The sequence below is a fragment of the Bombus flavifrons genome, chromosome 2 (genome assembly GCF_040668555.2).
Source record: "Bombus flavifrons isolate JBK064 chromosome 2, iyBomFlav1_principal, whole genome shotgun sequence".
NCBI classification, from domain to species: Eukaryota; Metazoa; Arthropoda; class Insecta; order Hymenoptera; family Apidae; genus Bombus; species Bombus flavifrons.
This window is the reverse complement of record NC_138443.1, coordinates 1,614,565-1,637,583: the sequence shown is the minus strand read 5'-3', so window position 1 is coordinate 1,637,583 and position 23,019 is coordinate 1,614,565. Positions and strand designations below refer to the sequence as shown.

General features: G+C 32.9%; 4 protein-coding genes across 10 annotated transcripts in view; 2 read left to right on the top strand and 2 right to left on the bottom strand.

The window, feature by feature from the left end:
- LOC138189821 (putative transcription factor SOX-15) overlaps nt 1-5,782 on the top strand; it is a 68,512-nt gene extending 62,730 nt beyond the window's left edge. For all 4 annotated transcript variants that reach the window (XM_069132002.1, XM_069131999.1, XM_069131998.1 and 1 more), the window contains exons 6-9: nt 87-283; nt 869-1,086; nt 1,653-1,956; nt 4,180-5,782. In XM_069132002.1, the coding sequence (XP_068988103.1) occupies nt 87-283; nt 869-1,086; nt 1,653-1,956; nt 4,180-4,724 (1,264 nt within the window). In that variant the 3' untranslated portion in view covers nt 4,725-5,782. The remainder of the gene's footprint in view (nt 1-86; nt 284-868; nt 1,087-1,652; nt 1,957-4,179) is intronic.
- A 2,138-nt stretch (nt 5,783-7,920) lies between these two features.
- Nucleotides 7,921-23,019, top strand: part of Syt1 (synaptotagmin 1) — a 44,756-nt gene continuing 29,657 nt past the window's right edge. For 2 of the 3 annotated variants that reach the window (XM_069132007.1, XM_069132004.1), the window contains exon 1: nt 17,108-17,243. The gene's annotated coding sequence lies outside the window, so the exon portion shown is untranslated. Of the gene's footprint in view, nt 9,193-17,107; nt 17,244-23,019 lie in introns of those variants that run through there. The other variant, XM_069132005.1, reaches the window with a different exon arrangement.
- Nucleotides 8,229-12,959, bottom strand: oaf (BRICHOS-like domain-containing protein out at first). Its single transcript, XM_069132009.1, has 4 exons — nt 12,688-12,959; nt 12,397-12,510; nt 11,999-12,317; nt 8,229-11,909 (listed from the first exon to the last, which is right to left on the bottom strand). Exons 1-4 carry the CDS (start codon nt 12,781-12,783, stop codon nt 11,599-11,601), a joined length of 840 nt encoding a protein of 279 aa, XP_068988110.1. The 5' UTR covers nt 12,784-12,959; the 3' UTR covers nt 8,229-11,598.
- Nucleotides 13,272-16,849, bottom strand: LOC138189826 (WD repeat-containing protein on Y chromosome). 2 transcript variants are annotated; one of them, XM_069132011.1, is made up of 4 exons: nt 16,265-16,849; nt 13,911-14,388; nt 13,644-13,738; nt 13,272-13,499 (listed from the first exon to the last, which is right to left on the bottom strand). In XM_069132011.1, exons 2-4 carry the CDS (start codon nt 14,115-14,117, stop codon nt 13,397-13,399), a joined length of 405 nt encoding a protein of 134 aa, XP_068988112.1. In that variant the 5' UTR covers nt 14,118-14,388; nt 16,265-16,849; the 3' UTR covers nt 13,272-13,396. The 2 variants fall into 2 exon arrangements, with proteins under 2 accessions (XP_068988112.1, XP_068988113.1); XM_069132012.1 differs by lacking the exon at nt 16,265-16,849 and adding an exon at nt 14,477-14,789.

Sequence of the window (23,019 nt, the reverse complement as noted above, 5' to 3'; positions counted from 1 at the left end):
TCGTGCCATCCTTCCGTTTAACAAGTTCTTCGTGTTAAAGACGTTTCTTGGAAGAATTACGAAGTGACGTTCAATGTTTATTTAAGGTCCAAGATGGACAGTTATCAAGGCATTCCTCAGATCCCGTGGGGCGGACATTCCCCGATCTCATCCCTGTATCACCAGCAACAGCAGCAAGGTATTCAGGAGTACAAATCGGAGAGCAATTCCTTGTACGGTAGTCCTTATACGCCTATCATTCACACACCGGACATATCTCCAGTTGCCAGTCCCGAGCCAGATGGTGAGACATTGTACTCGCATTAATTACCGTACAGACAGCCGTGGAACTTGAGGAATTATATCTACATATATAACTAAATTATTAATGTTTAAATAAAAAATCAAATAATTATTAATTTAAATTAAAGTAATAAATTATAAATTATAAATTTAAATTACTAGTAATAAATCACAAATTACAAATTGTAATTATCGGTAATAAATTATAAATTAAAAATTAAAATTATTAGTAATTTCAATAGGAAGTTTCAATCATTTGCATCTTAATTTTAAATGGTTTTCATGGCACTTGAAAATTCTGTTATTCTTCTTCTTTTTTTTTTTTTGGTAAAAATATCCACTGTATTAAATTGTAATGTTAAATTCCTATTAGAAGATCCTCTGATAAAATAAAACATTTCTCTTTAAAATGACATACCTCTACTAAAGTGTTCTATTACGAATATCTATAGTAACAAGTTATATATTGTATATATACATATTATTAGATTATTATTATTATTTCATCAGGAAGCATATTCTATCTCTTGTACGTGGTTATGGAAACGTATAGAGTTTGAATTATTGACGAATTAATCTTGATCAGGTGACGGAACGCATTTGCCATCCAATCAAAATCCAGATCCTGAACGTGATCTGATGGAGGGTTCGTCGAAGCAGCACGGCGAAATGAGCGAGCAAACGAAACGGTACACTTTCATGAGTACCGATAATCAGCTGCACACGGGTCATGCTGGTGGTACTAGCATATCGTCGTGTCAGAATTCTGGTGCTTACACAGATACTCTGACTTACAAAAAATCGGTGAGTAATGGCGTGCATACGAACGATCTTGCTGGAGACTATGAGGACAAATGTAGACTCGTTTAGTAGGTTGCTTTGCGATTACTTGCTTGACAAATCTATATCGTCGATTATTATAAAATTTCAGATACTGTTCGAAATACGAAATTCAAAATGCACGTTTAAAATCCTGAAAAATTGCGGACGGGTAAAATTGTAAATTTATTTCTACCAACTCATCAGCAGAAACAGAAAATTTGATTATCACGGAATAACGCCAAAAGCAAGAAACAGTGGTTTACGTTATTTTTCATTTTCTATTCCTTTAAAAAGTAATGAACTATACGTAAACATTTGGTTCGTCGATGAAACACTATTTTCACTCAACGGCGCATAAATATCTAATCGATAAAAATATTCCATTAAACATGCAAATCTCTTCGGTTCGACTCAAACGAAAAATTTATTTCATACCTCACGATCGAACACGTGACACATTTATCGTAACGTTTGGACAAGCTAACGTGTCAATTACAGTAGGACGAAACACGAGTGAAAGTTTCAACGGTAATTTTTCTCTCTTTCAGGTGAGTTACTTAAATTTCGAGAGACAGCCGTCGAGTATAGCCGCGGTTGGTATAGCGAACGGGATGATGGTATCGTGCAATAAATTGCGCTCTGGATTTGAAAATGTTGGCTCTGTGACGGGGACTTTTTATCCGCCAGTCGCATCCCCGCACGATCAATCGTTGCAGCACTACACGAACACCCAATCCTCGAAGACTGCCAACTATTCGATGCAGTCCACTGTCGAGAGCAACTATAATCCTGTTCAGTGTGCCAATCGACAACAGTCCATGGGGATTCGCGGAGCCGCTGAAGGTTGTTCCGGTAATCCTTTATTCATTTTTACGTATTATATGCTGTGTTACAGTTGGATCAAGTTCAGTACACAAACACGATTGGAACCCAGTTACGCTGCTTCTCTATTCTTTTGGATGTTTATTTAAATTTCTTCTTGATCTTTGTTCGAATATTTGTTAAATATATATCGAAATATTTCGTTTCTTTTTTTAGACTTGTACGATTATTATGATGGCCGATGATGGGTCCTTTTAAGATCCAGAAAATAGGATTTCTTTTGGTTATGCCCTCTCTTTCTGAGTCGTTTAACATAGATATATATCTTTCCTTGGTTTGTGAGAAAAAATGATTGTATTTTTTTGTGATAGAAAAAAGAGCAATAATAAAAATGTCCGTGATTTAGAGGATTTTATAATATCATAACATCAGAAATTGATACGTTAAGTTGTTAATTTTGTTTGCTCAATTTAATTCTTAATAACATCTTCGTATTTCATATCTATCCTTCTTTACTATTTTAGAAATATGCAAAATAAACGAGGAGTGGAAAAAAATAAGGCTGCAATCAAATAAATACCAATAAATCAATAAATAAAGTTTTGCGGGAAACAATGTTTTGTTTATCAAAATGTTATCTATAGACAGGATATAATAAAACTTATTTATTACATGTACTATACTACTTTATGTAACTTTATGTAACTAACAATATTTTTATTTCAACATCTCGGAGATCCGTTAATTAATCATAAAAAGAGCTTTATATTTTAAGAAAGGACGTATGCCCATTATGTAGTTTCCTCAACGAGACCGCAAGTGCCAGCACAGATTTTCTTATTTGATGGGATAATTGAAGCAGATTTATCTATGCACATGTTCAAGCACGAGGGTGAGAGCTCGTTGGCACATTGCACTTACAGCTCAATTTAGAAAACTGATCATGTGCCTATATCACATACGAAATTCTAAAAACTATATGAATTATCGTGATAACATTTTCCTTCATGTTTACTGATATTCGCCTTCGTATAAACAAACTTTTTAAGAGAAAAAGAATTTTTTATATGACAAAGCCTTTTTTATTTCCACTTGTCAAATGTTTGAATTAATCGTGCCATATAATCAGATAAGTGTTACAATAACAAAGTGCAGATGTAAAAAAGACATATTAGGTATAAGAATGCGGTAATTTCAGTGCTATTCTTACAATCTCTCATCATTCACTACATAATTTTCATTTTTTCCTGCAATCAAGATCTATCTTTGAATTATCTAACTTCTTTGAAGTATAAGCAATAGATATAATTGCATTTTACAATTTCTGGGAATACTTGAACACAAATGAAAGTCTCATTTCATTGCATAATACGAAATAAATAAAACTGTAGCTAACTTTAGAAAGAGTTCGGCAGTATATAATGTATCCTCAAAGTCGACAGTGAGAGTAGAATTAGTGTCAGAAATTCAGAGCAGAAGGAGCAACAAGATCTAAATCTTCCCTCAGTTATTTCTTACAACATTTAAGACAAACTACACGCATACTATAAATAACAAATACATGCAAATGGTACAGAAAATTTCTTAACACTTTGCCAACCTGCCGAGTTAAAATCGCCTACCAACAGGTGTTGAAAGTATCGCACATTCTTGGTGAAATAGTAACATTTAAAATTAACCGAAACATCTGTAACTCCTATCACTATACAATGCAAATGTTAATAAAATGAGATACGTATATAAAAACCATTTCTTCGAAAACATACAAATGCGGAAAATAAATTTATTAGAAAATTATTCTTTTAAAATAAGATCATTCGAGATTTTTGTATACAGACAAATATGTAAATGTTACTGAAATAATACAATGTACGTACATACGTATAAAGAGCTGAAAAAAAAATAGTGCAGCTAGAAAAAAGTTTTAAAGAGTAAGTTCCACTTAAAAATAACTGTTTAAGTTATCAAGAATGCATTTTCCCAAAGTAACGTACCCACAGTTACGATAACTTCAAAGATCCAATAACGATCAACCAACTTGGCCAAATCGAATAACACCATACAGTCACGCTAATTACTGCAACACCCCCAAGCGAGACAGTTTTGCAAATACGAACCACTTGCCTGTAACAATTCGAGCAACCCGAAATCTCTTTTCTGGCTTTCTCCTCTGCGCATAATAGCCCCTTTATTCGCGACGTCACGCGCGGAAGGAGACGAGGCTATTCTTCTCGACGACCGATTTATTTCCAGGTGTATCTCACCGGTACCAAATGAGTCATCACCAGGAGTACCAAACAGAGGGAACCAGCGCTGGCCAACAGCATCCGATTCTGGGTCACATGGAGGCAGCGATGGCTACCACCGCCGAAGAAGAACAGCAACAGACGTTACAGTTGGAGAAGTATTTCAAATACTCGCATCCGACCAACGTGGCGCATACCAGCCTCACCTCTCAGAATCTCCTTGACAGCAATCACAATTACGCCAGTGATCTTCGTTACTACACGCCCCAGCAGACGCAGCTGGACATGTCGAACTCTCAGTGCATCGTCGACGATCAAGCCAAGGATGCTCGATGCTCGAACGTGGCTATAGGCCACGCGATGGAGCAGTACCATCAGGCCATGGATGTGGCCAAGTATCCGGAACACCAACAGCAACAGCAGCAGCAACAGCAACAACCGCAACAGGCTCAACAGGGTCAGCAATCGCAGAGTATCGAGCATGTTTCGAAGGCGGACGACGATTTCAGTGTAATACTTGCCGACGTGCGCAAGACTTGTTACAGTAGCTAGTGTTTCAGCTAGATCAGAGCTGTCTGTAGGAGAACACTGAGAAACTTGGTGTTCCTTGTTTCGGCATTGATTTCTTGCGGTCGGATGTTGTAGGCCTAATCTTTAATGTAAAGAAATCGAATTGTTTGGTTCTTGGTATAGTAAGCATTGCAAACATTGATTACTCAAGGCTGATGAACCTCAATACTTAACTAGAGGTATAAAGATGTATTAACCTTTTGTCGTCAAATATTGTCGCAGTGGGTACATTTAAAATTTGTCTTTACAGTCGGGTGGCTCCACTGCGATTGCACTTAAAATTTGCCTTCAAAGCCCGATGGTTCCGCTATGACAATGGTAAATATTTATTGCTTCGATTAGTTGGTAACGCTCCAGAAAAATGTGAAGAACGCAAAGGATTAACGTGTGGATGACGCTACGTTGGCGCCATAGCCTGCTTGCTTCCGGAGACAGATGACACAGTGACATCATATTAGTCATATTATCAGCATCAACGAAACAGAAAATTTCAGTCACATTGAGCGGTCACCACCTCGCTGCTATAGACAATATGTGAAACACGTTTATATGTAATACATAATGTAGTAAATATCTAAATGTAACTATAGAGGTAAGAGAAATGTGATTTGTTTAAAGAAAAAAGGAATATCCTTGAGTACTTAATATTTGTCGCTTCTACTATAATGAGAGAAGTCCCTCCCATAGACAGCTCTGTCCTAGATAATCTTTTTGATATGGGCGATCTAGCCCTAATGGCTGCAGAGAAGAGTTAGGTGCTAACGTTTTTAAAGAATCCGGTGCTTATACACATTTCTGTACACATTTCCGGTGCTAATGTTCTTGATCAGGAGGTGTGGTTGCAAGATAACAAAGAATTGATGATAGATTATTGTTTCTTGTTGTTTGAAATAGTTATTTTATATAGCTATTTTATTTACTCTTTTTAGCTTTTTGCACTCAAATGAATAATAACAAACATCATGCAAAATAGGTATACTAACATATATGTGCCTGTTTAGTTTCTTTTTAATTCAAGGCTGATTTCAGAAAATATGATAAATTATAATTATATATAATTATATATTTAATTATATATAATTACATAATAATATATATAATAATAATTATATAATAATTAGATATGAAATATATTTGGAGATATCATCTTTTTAATAATTACATAGTAATTTTTACATGTATTATATATTATATATAAAAATTTAATCAACGATTTGAATAAAAGTTGTTTACGACATTCCTAATTAAATAACTAACTGGAACTATCGTCAAGTGCAAAAAGTTAATCTCGTCGAAAGAAATTCAGGGTGACACACTTACCGCGTTATCTTCTTTGAAAAAAAAGTAAAACGAACATAGGGCGTGATAATTTAACAGGTCCCCGGTAGAAACAATTGTGCGCATCAGTTAACAGTTATTTATTACAGACAATTCTCGGCATTCGACAGCATGTCTGACTTAAGGTGACGAAAATAAAGTAGAGTAGCATCCTAAACCCTGACGCATAACAATATGGTGAGCTATAACGCAACGTGTTAAAACTGAAAAATACAATTTTTTACCAATACTATTGCAACCACACCTCGTAATCTTTTTTACTCGTTCCGACATAGCGATAAAAATCGAATCTCTTCGAACTTCGAAAAACTTAATGCGCGAAGTATTTGCACGTAATGACGGTCGAGACAAAGAAATCAAGACATACCTCGATTTCCTTAATGTCCAGAAACGTTATTACGGTTGTAAAAATGTCTTGTTTATTTAATTTATACGATCAATTGATCGAAATGTCGATGTTCGGTGACAGAATCGTTGAAAGCAACGGCGTTATTGTTGAACTATTTTTATCCACCTATGCACTCATGGTACAGTATAGCACTGTATATTTAGAGCATACATGCATATTTCCGCGTCGAAAATAGATCGAATAATTTTCCGTAACGAATTAAACGACGTATCAGTTTCCCGTAACGATCGATGCTTGACGGCGGTCTACTTAAGAACAAAAATAAGCTACATCCTTTCTTACATATTCATCGTGATGTTTACGAAAACGACGTTTATTTCTAGCGTAACGATTTAGTCATCTTATTTATGGTGCACATTTCAAAATTCAGATACTTAATGTAAATGGAAGATATATATATATATTTATATATATATAGATATATGTTTTTATGGCGATAATGTAGAATCTTCTGTGAGAAATACTTATTTAAAAGAAAAAAAAGACAATATTAATCGAAGTACCTTATTTCCAATAAGTGTACGAACTTTTCTTAAGCCTCCTCGTTGGCTATTTTACATGTGTATAAGCACGATCTCCTTATTTTCCTCTGTTTCAGATGACTGAACGAAATTCTCGTTGTAAATGTAGCATAAACGTAGCAGAACGAATGTTTCGTTTTTTTTGTCCCTTTTTTTACTCACGTAAGCTTCTACTTTCATAGTCTTTAATACTCTATGTAGCATACGATGATACCTATATGTAGCGTGGCAATAAACGTGGATATTTTATCGTTCGATCCTCGATTTTGAATACACTTGCGTAAGCGACATATGGAATTTAGGTAATGAGTGTAAAGAAGGGGAGGAGAACTAAATTATTATGATTATTGTATCGTACTTAATAGAGACAATTATCAACAACATTCATGGCTTTTCGTGTATTTTTCGACCACTCATTATCAAATTAATTCATTTCGCTAGTGATACATCGTTGGAGATTGAAACAAACAAATATATAAAATACAAAATTGAGAATGTGTAGGATGTTTCGTTTTATCTTGTCGACCTTTCAGTCAATTATCTAGGTTTTTTTTCTACAGCAATTACTTATTTCGTTAAAACACATTCAACATCTTTAATTTTCAAGATCATCTTTCTTTTAGATCTCGAAATTTAACTTTATAGCAATAATATTGTTTTTTATTTAAAAATATGCGATTAAAAAAAGATACGGATAATCATGAAAATTCGAAAGTCGTTGAGGATTAACATTGCTATTTATTATGGTATTTATTCTACTGAATGAGATATATTTTTTTATGCGGCTAAAAATAATAAAGCTAAATTAGCGAGAAACAAGATATTTATAACACCCTATATCATTTGAAATAATTTATTACAATATAATAAATATATTACTAATAAGAATTCTAAAAGATATGGACTAATTAAACTCAACGATTGCTTACTCGTTCTTTTTATTAAATATATATAAAAAATATGTGTATAAGTTACAATGTTACGTGTAAAGCTGAAATTATACACGGTGAGTAACATCAAGTTTCGATTCGAAGTATCGATAGTAAAATGTTTAAATGCTATTAGTATATCCCCTTACTATACCCGTTTCCCAGCCCCCTATAGTGTTAGCCAAAATGAAATCTCATAACAGTGTGTGTGTTCGCAAGTTAAAGGTAATAAATCAGTGCCTTCGTTATTCGAGAGAAAGAGAGAGAAATAGAAAGCTTTAACATAGTATGAAATTCTTTCAAACAGGAACAAGTGTTTGAAATATTTTCCTTAAGTTGGACCATATCATTAATTAATATCTATACCCTTATGTCTTATGTTATTCATGTGAATTTCTTTTTATGTTTCTTTCTTTTCTTTTCTGGTTTGTTAATCATGCACATTAAATGACACATATAATTTATCGAGATACTAACAGTAACATCTTGAATATTCTGCAATTTGTCTATACCATGTTTGGTAATTAAGTATACAAGATGATTCACAAGAAACTGATCATCCAAATCTTTTAATAAATCAAATATTTTCCGGAAATAAATACGATAAACGCAATATTCTGTCAAAATTCCAGTTAATTTTCTTAAAGCCTTACAATTCTTTTATCAAAGAAAATTAAAGATTCAGTTTTAGTGAGACATCAAATTTTCATCATTTACAATGCTGAGAATTGGTAGCCTCATTATGAAGATTCATAAAACAGTATCACTGGATCCAATTTTATACAAACTATCATACAGAAATAATAATGTACATATTTACATAAAAACAATGATAGCATTGGAAATCAAAAAAGATTTTTTTTAATCATTTTCTCAAAAGTTCTTAGACTGTGTTTTACGCTTTTGACTATGTTTCCAAGACAAACAGGACAAAGATTATCTGTGTACTCCATTTTTTGTGAGTCACCCTATAGTTCGTAGGTACTTATATACACAATGTACAAATTTATATTGCTGTTTGCAAACTTAACCGATTACACAGTCCGGGTATAAATTACTTAATCGAATTATATCGCACTGACTCATACGCAGATGCAGTTCATTCCCGGTGAAGACTGTGCTACTATTTTCTTCGTTCGTTCATCTTTTAGTGAAATATAGTATACAATCGTTAGGTGGTACAGACATGAGTGAATCGATAACGACTAGTGTCGTTTAACGCTTACAAGTTTCATAGATGTTCGATTATAGATGTAAGTATGTGCAATATATGTGTATATATACTTATTATCTTTTTGCTCATTTGTTCACTTATGCTAGGAATTACGTTAAATACGATTTTGTGTCGGTGAGGAAGCGCGGTGAATTGCAACATGTATATATAATATGTTTATTATTAAATTGGACAGATATTGCAGTCTTGTTTATAGTGGTTTGCTATGAAACGTATACTCCCATTTTTTATCTCTCTCATTTAAATACCAAGCGCGCTCTTTATACAAATAACGAATTTTTATTCCATACAAATCAACAATACTTTTTACTCACTGGATATTTTATATATAATGTATATCCTACGAATTGTACACGTTTCAGTTATTAACAAACGATCTGTATATACAAAGACTTAATTCATTCTCACGTGCCCTCAACGTTTATATTTTGCATCAGCGCGTGCTTCTTCTCCTATGTTATGTACAATTGGAACTTAATTTACACATATAAATGGCAGCCTTACATGTCATGTATAAAATTCTGTACAGATACCAGTGCATTTAGTGCCAAGCAAACACACGTAATCATTTTTCACAAATCACTAGAAATATAAAAAAATTGTTGAGATACGAATTATTTAATTTTGAGGGGGACAATAATAGATATAGTACCAGCCTTAAAATACATTGCGCCAAATTACCACTTACAGAAAATTCGGTATTGACTTCGATATCTTCAAACTAATGATAAACATTACGTTAAATATATATTGATAACTTTAACATTTAATATTGTTTGTATAATGTAACTTTATTTGTACCAATTTATTAAAATTAGATTTTATATTAATTTATCACTATTATGCATGAAAATGTCTTATACATAAATAAACATTAATTAAACAGCCGAAAAAGTATAGTTTACTTATTTCGTTAAATGCATTTAGGTTTGAAAAGTCTATATTTATCGACACACTATCTCTCAGTAATAATCTCATAAAAAATTCCATTCCAACAGTATATTTCTCAATTTGTATTATAAATTGAGCAACTCTTTTATATTTCTAATAGAATAAGAAAAAATTACGTGTATGAACTCAGACTAGATGCACTTTAATGCATTGTGGCACTACTATACGTGGGTAAATTAGACGCTAAAGTCTTCATGTTACTCTGAATGGATTATTTGTAACCTACAGTGTTCATGACGTATACGCACAAATATTTATTGCTAGCCGTCTGTTTTATCCGGCTGTGAACAGTTAATAAATATAGTCTGTTCAAATTTCTCGAACAATTTTACGCCCTCTATTATGCAATAAACATTGTTGCTTTGTGACCAAGTATGTATGTTCAGTAGTACATATTTTGTAAGACACATTGTGCATATAATATAAGGTATGTTAGGAATGATTACATTTTTGATAAATGCAGGCAAATACTAGTTTGGGAATGTGATGAATGATAAGTGTAAACTTAAATAATTTTCATATAACAAGATATGACAACTAAGTAAGTCTTTTAGAATTAGTTTCGCTTTTTCTTTTTTTAATAGTTCCTTCTTTTACCGTACCTTGTTCTCCCTATAAAATATTTTGTTAGTTATCCTAGTAAAATACAAATATTACTGTTACAAATGCATCCATTCAGTACAGCCTATAAAAGTAAGAATTTATCTAACATAGGTCTGCCGACGCCCTGGTACATGTACCGAGAACATACTTCTAACCTGCTGCCGTCATTATAGAAGCCCCGATACCGATCCTATATTTTTATAGAAAAACACTGACATTTAGAAAGCATATAATTAATATCAACCCGCGAAGATGATACTAATGCTCACAACTGTCTTCAGTCTCACTGCTAGTGAGAGATTCCCTTTACTATAAATGACAGGTGGTACAAGGGCCCCACTAATGGACAGAGCAAATTTAAAAATTTTGCGACCATTATATCTAAATCATCTGATCCATACTAGTCTTCTTCTCGAATAGATATTATGAAATGGAATATATATATTACATATTTACGACAACTTTTCAAATGAAATAGAAAAATAATACCTTAAAAATTGTTCAAAATGAAATTACTCCAAAATGTCATTATAATGAACAAGTCGATATACCCTGATAAGAGTGAGCACAATTAATACTTGATATGTACAGACGAAATAAAGTTAAAAATTTGGTGAGATCAATGATGATTTGACAAAGATATATAAGTAGCAAAGGTACCTTTTGTTACAAATGTTTACTTTTTAAAGCATTTACGATGAGCATAATAATATTAAAAAGAAAATGAAATTGAAATTATACTGTAGGATGATTTTTGTTAATGTATATGTGATAAATTAATATGTAGAAGGTAGTTTTGCTTTCTGATAATTTGAATAATCTTGCCCTCTTTCATAAATTAAAACCTATATATCTACAGTGTTCTTATGTGTCATTCATCCCATAAACAATTCTGCTTCATTTTAGAATAGTATGAGAATATAAAACATTTTTTACAAGTTTTAATGCCACATTTATATGGAGCGGCTGCTTTTTTACCATCACCTTTGCCTTTGCAAAATTTTAAACCACATGGGTACCAACCAATACATAATTCTAATGAACATGTACAAGGTGCCCACATATTCGATGTGTCTGCACACCGTGTTACAAATAACGATCTTGAATCATTTGTACCTTGTTGCGTTATAGAATTTGTGCTGAAGTTGTACACAGCTGCCATGAGTGAAAGTTCGGATGAGCCTAATAAAAGAATAAAGAAACTTTGAAATTAGATACTATATTGGAAAGAATTTTACTTACATGTCAGTTTATCTATTAATATAACTTACCAGGTCTTTGAATCCACTGTTTTATATCTTCATTCCTAGTATAAGCAGATCCAGCTGCTTCTCCACAAAGAGTTGCAATGTGTTTAGAAATATCTTTGGATTCAGATACATCTAAGAATAAATCCATGGTATAATTCACGTGACCTTTATCTTCTTCTGCAACACGCACAGTGCCTGGATTCTTTTGCCGTAATTTAGACATAGCATCAGATGATATGAAATCCACTTTGAAAAAATGATTAACAAAGCATAAAACTTGATATTGATTTTGACCACGTTCTTCTTCGCCAAGAACTAAAGCTTTTATTATTTGAACTTCCTGAAAGAATAAATAAAATATTTTATTTCTCTTTGTAAAAAATATAAGAAAGATATAGGGTTTCAAAATAATGAATTACATTTTTAAAATCAATGAGTTGTGTCACTAAAGTACCATCTGAACATTGAAATTCTAAGGTAATAACATCTTCACTAACATTGGAAGAAATCGTTTCCAATAGAATATCACCACCCTGTAAATTAAAAGTACATAGATAACACTATTTTGTTAAACTTTGAATTCGTCGAGGTTATTCAAGATGAATTATTAATCGTTAAATTATATCAAAATATCTTCCATTAAATAGTATATCTATAATTATAATTTTATTGATTCCTTATAATAGTAAATGACAGAAAAAGATTCGTACCTGATTTTTAACATTTATGAGCAAGTGAGTTGTACAAACACTATACAAATAGTGCAATAAAAAACAGACTGTAAATAATTCGTTGAATTTCTTCATTGTTGCATGTTGTAACTACTTTTTTCACAGTACTAACCACTGTTGTTATTAACTATAATTGATCGACATTTATTAGAAAGATAAACACTTTAAATATAACCTAATCGTAAGAACCTCCTACTCTGTACATTTTGTCGCGGTCAAAGCACACATTCACAACCATATTGGCATAGAGTATGAACTAAATAGAAAAGTATACAAAAAAGACACATAAAATACGTTTTATTAATTGTTTAAGTATATTCATAAAAGATACAATTTACAAAGGTAAGATATCTTTTATACAAGTTAAAATTAACTTGCATTAGGAATGTTGTTTAAATAACTGGTAGTCAAGGAGTTAAATTAAATTAAATTGTTAAATCAAAGAAAATAATATTAAAATAAATATATTGTAAAATGTATAATAAATTAACTACAGATTAAGTATAACGAAATTAACTACAATAATTATATGAAATATCTATTCTTATATATTAATTTAAAAATTCATATATTTTTATTTTTGTAGTTGGCAACTAAATTATATAAAGATAAAGTAAAGTTTGTATCATATAGAAATGGCGTTAATTAAATACATTAACAAAATCGATCTGATATATCATTTTCAAATTCATTTTGCTTCCCGCGGTTTTAAGGAGATAGAAGACCTCTCTTTACTGGTTCTTCTGGAGGACGGTAGAGCTTTAGAGGATTTACACGACTCAGCATCGTTTCTGAAATTTTTCGGAACAGTTCTTTAAATACTCCCATTTTTCTCCAATTCGATTTAGAGTATTTCAATATTGAAAAATTTCGTGTTGTGAAAATAATTTATCTGAAAGAACTAACGTTTCTCTAACATTTACACGTTTACTTACTGACATTTCAATCGTAACTCAGACAATATAGGAGGTGTTGATGGTCTTTCGATAGGTTTTAAATCATATGTTTTCAAATGCATATAAACTGGAATCTGGAAATATAAATTTGTCATAAAAGTATTCTACAATAAATCGATCTATTACATGTTCCGATTTTAAATAACAATACAAATAAAACAAACGCTTTCTGTATTCAGATTTGAATATACCCGCCTCCAAAACAGAAACCATAGAATACCAAGTTATCGATAGAGACATACTCACGTAAGGTAGCGACGTATCAAGAGCTATCGGTTCGATATATCTCTTCGGTATATCCGGAACTCGAAAAGAACTACCCAATATAGGCGATTCTAAGCCGTTTCCATAAATCGATGCAGACGATACTTCGTTTCGAATGCCATTTAAATCCGAATCGTTTAAATCGTTCGACCACGAATCGTCTTGCTCGATTACTTCCGTATTTTCCATCTCGATAAAGTAGTCTTTGCCAATAGAATTGGTGAAGTTTTAAAGCGCAAGCAGGCTGAACTACTTTCGTTGAAATAAAACTGAAGATCCACTCGACGCCAAGCACTAGCCTCTAAATAATGATTCGAGAATGCTCTTCAACGTTATGTCCGACAAAGTGTGCATAAACTGAAGTTCCGTAAGTCGATATTTGGTCGATAAGTTACACTCTACTGAACAGCGGGTACCATGGAATCGTTTGTTCATCCCCTCTGAGCGTGATTCTTTCATTCTATTAATGAATTTATTTTTTCGTGATATATTGTAACATATGGTAAAATTATAAATATCTAAATTCATATAAAACATTTAAAAATTACCGGGGAGAAGCAAAAGTCATACTTTGTATTAATTTATAGTAGATATTATATATAGTAATAGGTAAAATAACCTTCTGTCGATTATCCACTTCTGTTCAATCAGGAATTGATCAAATATACATGCACCTGCTAAACATTCAATCTCGATTTTCTGAAAGATGAAACCTCCAACGAAATTTAATTTTTATTTTCGTCTTATTTTGAATCATAGAATCTGCCTGACTTCATTTGTATTACGAATTTAGATCAGTTTCAAAAATATTATTATACGTTATAAGTTTAACAAGCTTATTTTAGAATAATCTGTACTTAATAAGTTGTTCTTTTCAATGCTATGTTACAACACTTCCTTTTACTTAATTTAAATCAACTAAACAGCAAAGGCGAACTGTTATATTTTCTTCCTATACTTTCTATTTTTATTTAATTACATTTAATTATATTTTCGTCATACGTAATTATCAGGTCCTTATAACTATATATATAACTTTGTCTGTACAAGCAGTAATTTAATTGTCTATCCCCGTAGTGCAAAAGAAAATTTAATTACCAGTTACATTCTTAATTTTCTTGACTTCATAAATAAAACTTTTATGCAGCATAAAGTTCAAACAAGTTAATTAAATTGAACTCGGAGAATTTATACGGTCAATAAAAATCTATGATATAGTAATTTAATTAGACTTTCTTGCAAAAGATACTGAACAACCTCGAAAATTGCATTTTTCGTTTCAGTTGAGTAATTCCTTTACGGTATAAAATGTTGGTTTGAAAGTAAGTAAATAAAGATACGCGTGTACGGTTTTTTGCGTATATTTGACTGATGGAGGTGAATGTTAGCGACTGCGGGTGAAAAGAATTAAAAAAAAAAACGGAACTGTATGAAATTTCTGTCGCGTTTTCGCAACTTTGAAGTGGAAAGAATGAGAAATAAAACAAAATAAAAATGGAACAATGCTTTTACAGCTACGAAGCATGAACGACGAAGACAAAAGGAAAAGGGGAACGATTTTTCATGCTCACGAATTTTTGACATAGAAAATGAAGATTAATGTTAAACAAAGGCAACATTGTAGCTACTATAATTTTAGACATCGTGATTACTATACGCATTATAAAACCGAGTGAAAATGTACATATTGTGATTTTATAGCGGAGAAAATGAATGAAAAGCAAAATAGAAATTGTAGAGACGATCCAGTAGAAGATTAATAAAATTAACCTAGCTTACATTCCTGTTCAGAAGTAAAAAAAGGTTGAAATAAACTGTAAATGTTAGAACATTATTAAAATCTCTTAGAATTACTATCTTGTTTGAAGTCTTAGCTTAAAAACTTTTCAAATGAAATTGCTTTCTTCTCTATCTACATCAGCCGTGCTTCTAGATCATTGCTTTAATTGGATGATATATGTACATAGTTACAGACAATTTAAGTATTCGTACTATTAATCTTTCCACTATATTTGTGTTACTTGATTTCAAGACTCAACTATATTCAGGATCATATTTTGAATAAATTTTCCAAACACTTTTATCTAATTCATTTCAATTCTTCTCATCTGTGTTTAAATGAAAATAGTTTTTCATAAAACAAATAGAACAAATTTTTATCTGTCACTTTTTCCCTTACAATTTGAATTAATACTCATTTCCCTACGAGATTAAGAAATGCTCTAATGTTTATTACTTAACATCGCTAATTATATTTTCGTTAACAATACTTCCATGATACTAAATTTCTGAACACAAAATTCTGATAATCCACTAATAGGTATCCTAATACTTACAAACGGCAGTGTATATAAACACTTGAAGTTTGAAGCGGCTTGAATTAACGCCACTAAATCTGAATGAGCCTCTCTACTGTCTATAAAATCAGAACTGGAGAAGATTAGGGATGATCACGAAAACGTAGAGGCATCGAAGATAGAACGTATTCAGACTAAAAAATTATACAAACAACATCCAGTTACGATAATTTGCTATATTACTGCAACTCGTACAGTTTCAAATTATCGTCACATTGATCATGATCTTTCACGGATACAAAATTCCGATCGATCGATCTTTTCTTTGATATAAAGCTAACCAGTAGGTATCCTAATACTTATGAACGAGAGTGTACGTAAACACAAACTTGAAGTATGAAGCGACTTGAATTCGAACAACTCCTAAATCTGAATGAGTCTTTCTACACCCTACCATTCAGAGAACCGGAGAAGATTAGAGAAGATCACGAAAAGGTAGATGTATCAAAAGTATAATGGGAAAGTTAGAAGGCGGAAGCATCAAGCGCCTGTCGTTCAACGTAACGTCTCTTACGACTACAACAACGTTGTGCTGATCGTCGACGACGGCTCGACGTCTCCGGCGCACGCATCTGTCCAGAAGGGGCGGAAGGTGCACAGCGTCGGCTCCGTCGAAACGGCGGAAAACGTAACGTGTTTTATCGATTTCGTCGGGTCGGCCATGTTCGTGTCCGCCACCGGTCAGGCGCACTCGTGTCCCACCGTCGAGAGACCGTGCCACCGATAGATTTTCCACCGTCTACACCGTCGTCGATGTCGCAGGGCGTATAACGATGCGCTTGTAAAACGCGACCGCCCCGTGTGTTTTTTCTTTCCTTCACATCGTCAGACACGAGACTCGTTCACGCTCGTTTTCCGAATCGGTCCCGGTCCGTGTCGAGGTCGACCAGCGAGCAACCAGCGAGCAGAGGAAGCTTGCGAGCATCGTTCGAGAGCAGGCAACCGACGAACAAGCACCGTGAGTACTGTTTTTTTTTTCATCAAAATATCCCTCTTGCGTTTCTTTATAGCAACTATCTCTTCGTTTAGTGAAAATGTGTTTCGGCTCTACTGATCGATTTCGGCGCTGATGATTTTTTTCGGTTTAAATCTGGCGAGGAATTTCGGTTGAAGAAAAGTTGTACGGTTTCCTAAGCTCCCTTAAGAGGGCCGTTTCTTCGGTGCTCTCCTCCTTCGTTCAGCTAGATATCGCTTTCCTTTGGCGGTTCTCCGTTGATGTCATAAATAGACGTCTTTTTATGGACTTTGTGAAATTCCAGGTCTTTATTAAACGGTCTTTTCGATCGTGCTCGTAATGGTCCTTCTTAATGGCTAGGAACTATGTAGACGATAGCAAATTAGAGTGTTTCACAACAGAGATTATATGTTTCTTTGATTACCTTTTATATAGAACCGATATTTCTTATCTTACATTCTATTCTTTTCCTTTTTCGTGTTAATCTTTTGAAAAGAAAAAAGACGAAAGTTATTTTTTTTACATTTTCTCAATATACACTGTACCTCTGTCGCCTGGTGATCAGTCCTAGATAAGGACGAAAGGGTATAGGGATAAAAGGGGGGAACATTTCGTGGGTAGTAGCACAATCTAGGCCTTCGATCATCATGCAAAGCAAGCATTTTCGGTCACTTGATCCCAGAACTATTTCCGAGAACGGTCGTTGGACGATATTTGGCTCTGTCGTTTCAAAACTTTCCTCTTTACCTTCGACTTCTTCGTTTATCGTCGCTCGTCCGCTCGTCATCGTCCCTTCGTAGTTCGTCCATCTCTTCGGAACCGTTCCCCACCTCTATACCCTCGCAGACCTCGGCGATTTTTCTTTGTGCTCGACAGCTTTTGTACCGATCGTGCACCAACCAGTCAACCGTATCGATATCGATCCACAATAATTCTATTCCTTCGATTCACTGCTCGTAGCCTTCTTTTCTTTTTTATTCCTCATTTCATCGTCGTTCCTCGCCGTGACATGAACGTTTCTCAGCTGCACACGCCACTCGAAACGTCGACCAGTGAAAAACGTGGGCGAGCCTGGCTAATCGATTTGCCTCCTGGCGTGAAATTTTCTGCTTCTAATTTTCTCAAGTGTTCCATGTCGCGACCCGATTACAGGGCCAATCCTTCCGCGCAAAACGAGCCAGCAACCAGTGAATAAAGAGACATTTCATGGACTCGCGGATCCCCGCCTTTCAAATTCCCTCCTCTCTCTCTCTCTCTCTCTCTCTCTCTCTTTCTCTCTCTTTCTCTTTCTCTTTCTCTCTCTTGCAGTCCTTTGTTGTCGCAATGATAGCACGCTTTCCGACCGTAAATGCTTCCAAAATGGTCAGCAGTATTTTGCCTTGCGACTCTAAAATTTGAATTGTCCCTGTGCCGATAAATTTTTGTACGAGCTGGTCGTTCACTCGTATCTTGTTATAATTGTTTGGTGAGATGAAATTTAGGCTTTTGGTTTTTTGGTCGGTTTTGATTTGGAGGCAGTCGACACCCACTTCCGCCGTTGCTGAGTGGTTATAGGTGGATGGTATCAGTGATCGATTTGATTCACTGGTGAATGGTTTAGGTTTCTTCGTGCTTTTTGGCTGCTTGATGGTCTTTTCTGTGCGAATGCATTTCAGCGTTACTTGAGAATATGAAATATAAAGAGAAGGGGGCTTTGAAGATTCTGTTTATTCGTGTCTGTTATGAAATCTTGGACTTCAAATTATTGTTTTGTACAGAGGATAGCCCTTAATAATTTTATTCCTGACACTATGATATTTTATTATATTTTGTTTTGTTTAAACACAAACGTGCGTATATTGCAGTATCTGAATACTGTTCTTCAAGACATTTAAAGATATGTGGAAAAATTCTTCATTATAGTCGTAGTTATCATTCTATTTTATATTTAACTTATTTTTTCATTATATCGTACCCTTTCTTACTCGTATATATACATTCTTAAAACAATATTTATGATTCTTCATTGTTTAAAAGAAACTGCATAAAAGTTTCTATATTCTGCAGTTATACGTGGTGGTTTCCGGCGTTATTGACAAGCGATCAGTAGATATGTTCAGCTTTTGTATAACGACTCTACGTTATTTTGTTTCGCTTTAAAAACATGTTCTATCATGCGATTCCTTCGACATTTCATCATAAAAGTCACTACAAATTGTACGTCAACATGTGAATGATATTTCATCCAAGTAAACATTTCATATCTGCGTCCTTTACTTTACCATTTAACGCTACTAAATTACATATAAAGCGTAATTTAGTTAGTTTGAAGGATCCTCAATTACTTTATCTCATTTACGTCAACATGGTCGGGCATATAGATTTTAATTTAATCTGAAATTTAACAGATAAAATTTGCATTCGCTTGAATAGTCAAATAAAAAGATTTATCGCGAAATCAAATTCTAATTATCTATATAGTTATATCTATATAAATGAATATTTTCAAGAGAAAACTGGGATTTAATTCAATGTAGAAATCCACTGGTGTATGAGACTTGTCAAAAATTTGTGTTCATAAACGTTTAACCAATTATTTATTGATTCATTCTTCACACTGCTAAAAGGCTTTAATGATCAAATAGAAAAATTCATCGGAGAACAAACATATAATTACCATGATCCTCTTGCGCAATGATTTACAAGCTACAATCTATAATTTGCCAATTCACTAAGATTATTTATTGATAGACTTCGCCTTGCACAATTTGATGTCAAATAAACATAGAACTCATAAAATTTGACGCTCCTGTGCAAAGAAATTTGTCGACACTGATAGCTTCTAACTTGTGATTTATAAAAATGAATAATATTAATTAAATAACATAAGGGTCTCCATACATTCATAAACAAATACGATCAAGCATATTGAATTATATATTGTAATTGTATATTGACATGTGTGTGAGATTTACAGAATTTGTTTTACAAACCCTCGATTAATTATGTACCTTATATTTCTTAAATCAATTATCTACCAGTCACACTGTCAATAAATTCCAACAATAAAAACGAAATTAATTGAGAAAATAGATAGCAAATTCTCATTAGCATATATTTTAATATGCAACAGAGAATGAATCAGAGCGAAGACGGATAATTGAACGATGATCGCGTTGAGAACATCCTTGAGAAGGATCTAGGCCAGTCGATAGTCTAACGAACGCTATCTTATAATATAGAAATCCGTATCAGAGTGAATTATTATTATGATAAAAAGGAATAGTTATACTATCCCTTTACATATACTACGCTAAACATAGTTAACGTGTCCTCTCTGTATAATGGAACACCGTGCGACTTGCATCGAGATTGAAATTATAAACTAGTGTAGCGTTTCGCGTGAGTCAACGAAACGTCAACGTAATTGCGAAATCATCCGACTGTGCCTTTCCGTGATACGAATGCAGAAACTGACTTCATTAATACCGCCGTGTTAATTCAAATTGGCGTATCTGTCCAAAAGTTGGTTTTGACTTTTAGACGTTAAGAACGAGTTTTAGCATTTAACAGTCAATCGTCGATTTCGCATAGGAATACAAAACTTTATATCTTCGGTTTTTATATACTGATACGGCTTTCTTGTTTAATATGCACATAGGTAAACCATTTCTGAACTATCTGACAGCAGTGATTTGATTTAAACGAAAGTTGCAAATACGCCCTTACGACTTAGCAGAATTATAGCTAGAACTAATTACAGAACATAGAAACTTATCGTTTATATTTTAACGACCAAGTAGAAAATCGTAAATATTGAAATATCTTTTTAATTTAATTTTGAAACTTTGGCTTTTATCTCTTTTTCTAAGAAGATTTTAGTTCAAAATGTTTGTATAATCCTCTTATTTAGAAAAAAAATAGCTATTCAAACAGAGAGCGACAGGTCATGAAAAATTCAATATTTACATCTAAAATACTATAAAATTCATTCAATACATTAATTCGAAGAATTTTCATATATTTCGTTAAAAACACGTTTATATAATCTTTGATATAAAACTTTTCCATTTAAGAGAAGAGGAAAAATTTTTAAGGAGAGAAAGATAAGCCGAAGTAATCATTTCAATTCATTCAGTATCATTTCAATAAATTTTCATATATTTCGTCCAAAAAATCTACAGACATTTTATTCAGAAGAAAAATAAAGACGATCGAAAGAAAGTTAAACAGGTCGGAGCAATTTTATCGTACAGAAATAAATCGCTATGATCATTTTTAGCCATGTCACGTCGGATTATCGTGACACAACTATATCGAAAGAACACATGAAAAAGTACTTTTTACTCAAGTAGAATGGAAACTTAGGAATATCTGAACACTTATAGACGAAGAGACTGGAAGAGTATAGTTAATATTATTGGACCAGTATCTATAAGTACGTGGTTGTATCGATTCGTGCTTCAGCGGTTCTCTTGTATCCATGAATGTACTATAGACTATGACACGTTTATACATGAAATCTAAATTCTATATTGAGTTAAAAACGCGATTTGAAAAATAGGTCAGATTTATAAATCTTGTAGATTTGACTGTAATTTTTCGTCCCTTTTCTAGTTAAAAATTTCAGAACAAGCATTACCGCATCTACTACTTTTGTACAAATTTCAGAACGAATATTATCGTATCTACATTTTTATAGTAACTTCATTGTATTACTATTTTTACGGCAAGTCCATCGTAAATTCCATATTATGGAAAAGATTATGTACTATAATAATTGTAATATGCTCCAATTAGAATCCTCGTTATAACGTATATAGCTTGGACGTTATTGTAAAATCAGAATGTAAAGTCAACATTATAATCCCAAGTACTGGGTAATTTCCCATCGTAGTTTTGAAATGAATATAGTTCCACCTGAATATAAGTGTTGCTTTAATTCCTCGTTTGGTATTTTTTTTGGTATTTTTTTTTTACTACTTCTTTCGTTGTAAATTCTGTTGCAATCAATTTATAGGATTTCATGAAATTTTACAGCAATCACAATTCTATTATTTTGATGCATCAAGTCAAAGACTGAAATTTTAATTCAAAGGATAAGATCATTTTTGAGGCAAGATAATCTTAATTCAAGGCATGCAACCATAAAAATAAAAATATTTTTAAAAAATATTTTATATTTTAAATATGTTAATTGGCATGATTATATTAAATATTATATATTAAATTATCAAAGTTAAATAATTTTGAGAAAAATTAAATGTCTTGTTGTTTCTTTCATTCTCGAAGACTTGTATTAGTTTAAATCAGATATACTAAAAATTATCTTCTAAAAATATATAATTCTGTCGGATTATCAAAATTAAATTGTTATTCTACGGCCTTATATAAAAATTTTGTTTATTCTAGCATAAATTTATTCAAAGCACACGTCGATCTAGTTTCCCCAAATACCTGCACTTTTAAAGAACGCATAACCAATTACAAAGACAATAAAACGCTCACTGAAAGAAGAAAACGAGTTTAGATGACAGTGTCAAAACTCGAGCTAGCGAGGTCCTACGGCTTGTCTTCAATTATAAATCTAATAACACAGAACGGTTCCTTCAGTCGCTTTTAACGTAGTGGGACGGACAGTTTACGGACAGGACGAGAAAATGTGCGCGATTTTCTTGATTAAAGAGCACTTCCTTTGAAACACTTCCCTTCATTCTTCTCATCCGCTTCCATAAGCTTTACTTTTACAGTGAACTTTACGCAACTATTTTCTCATGATCGTCTAAATATTCTGAACTTT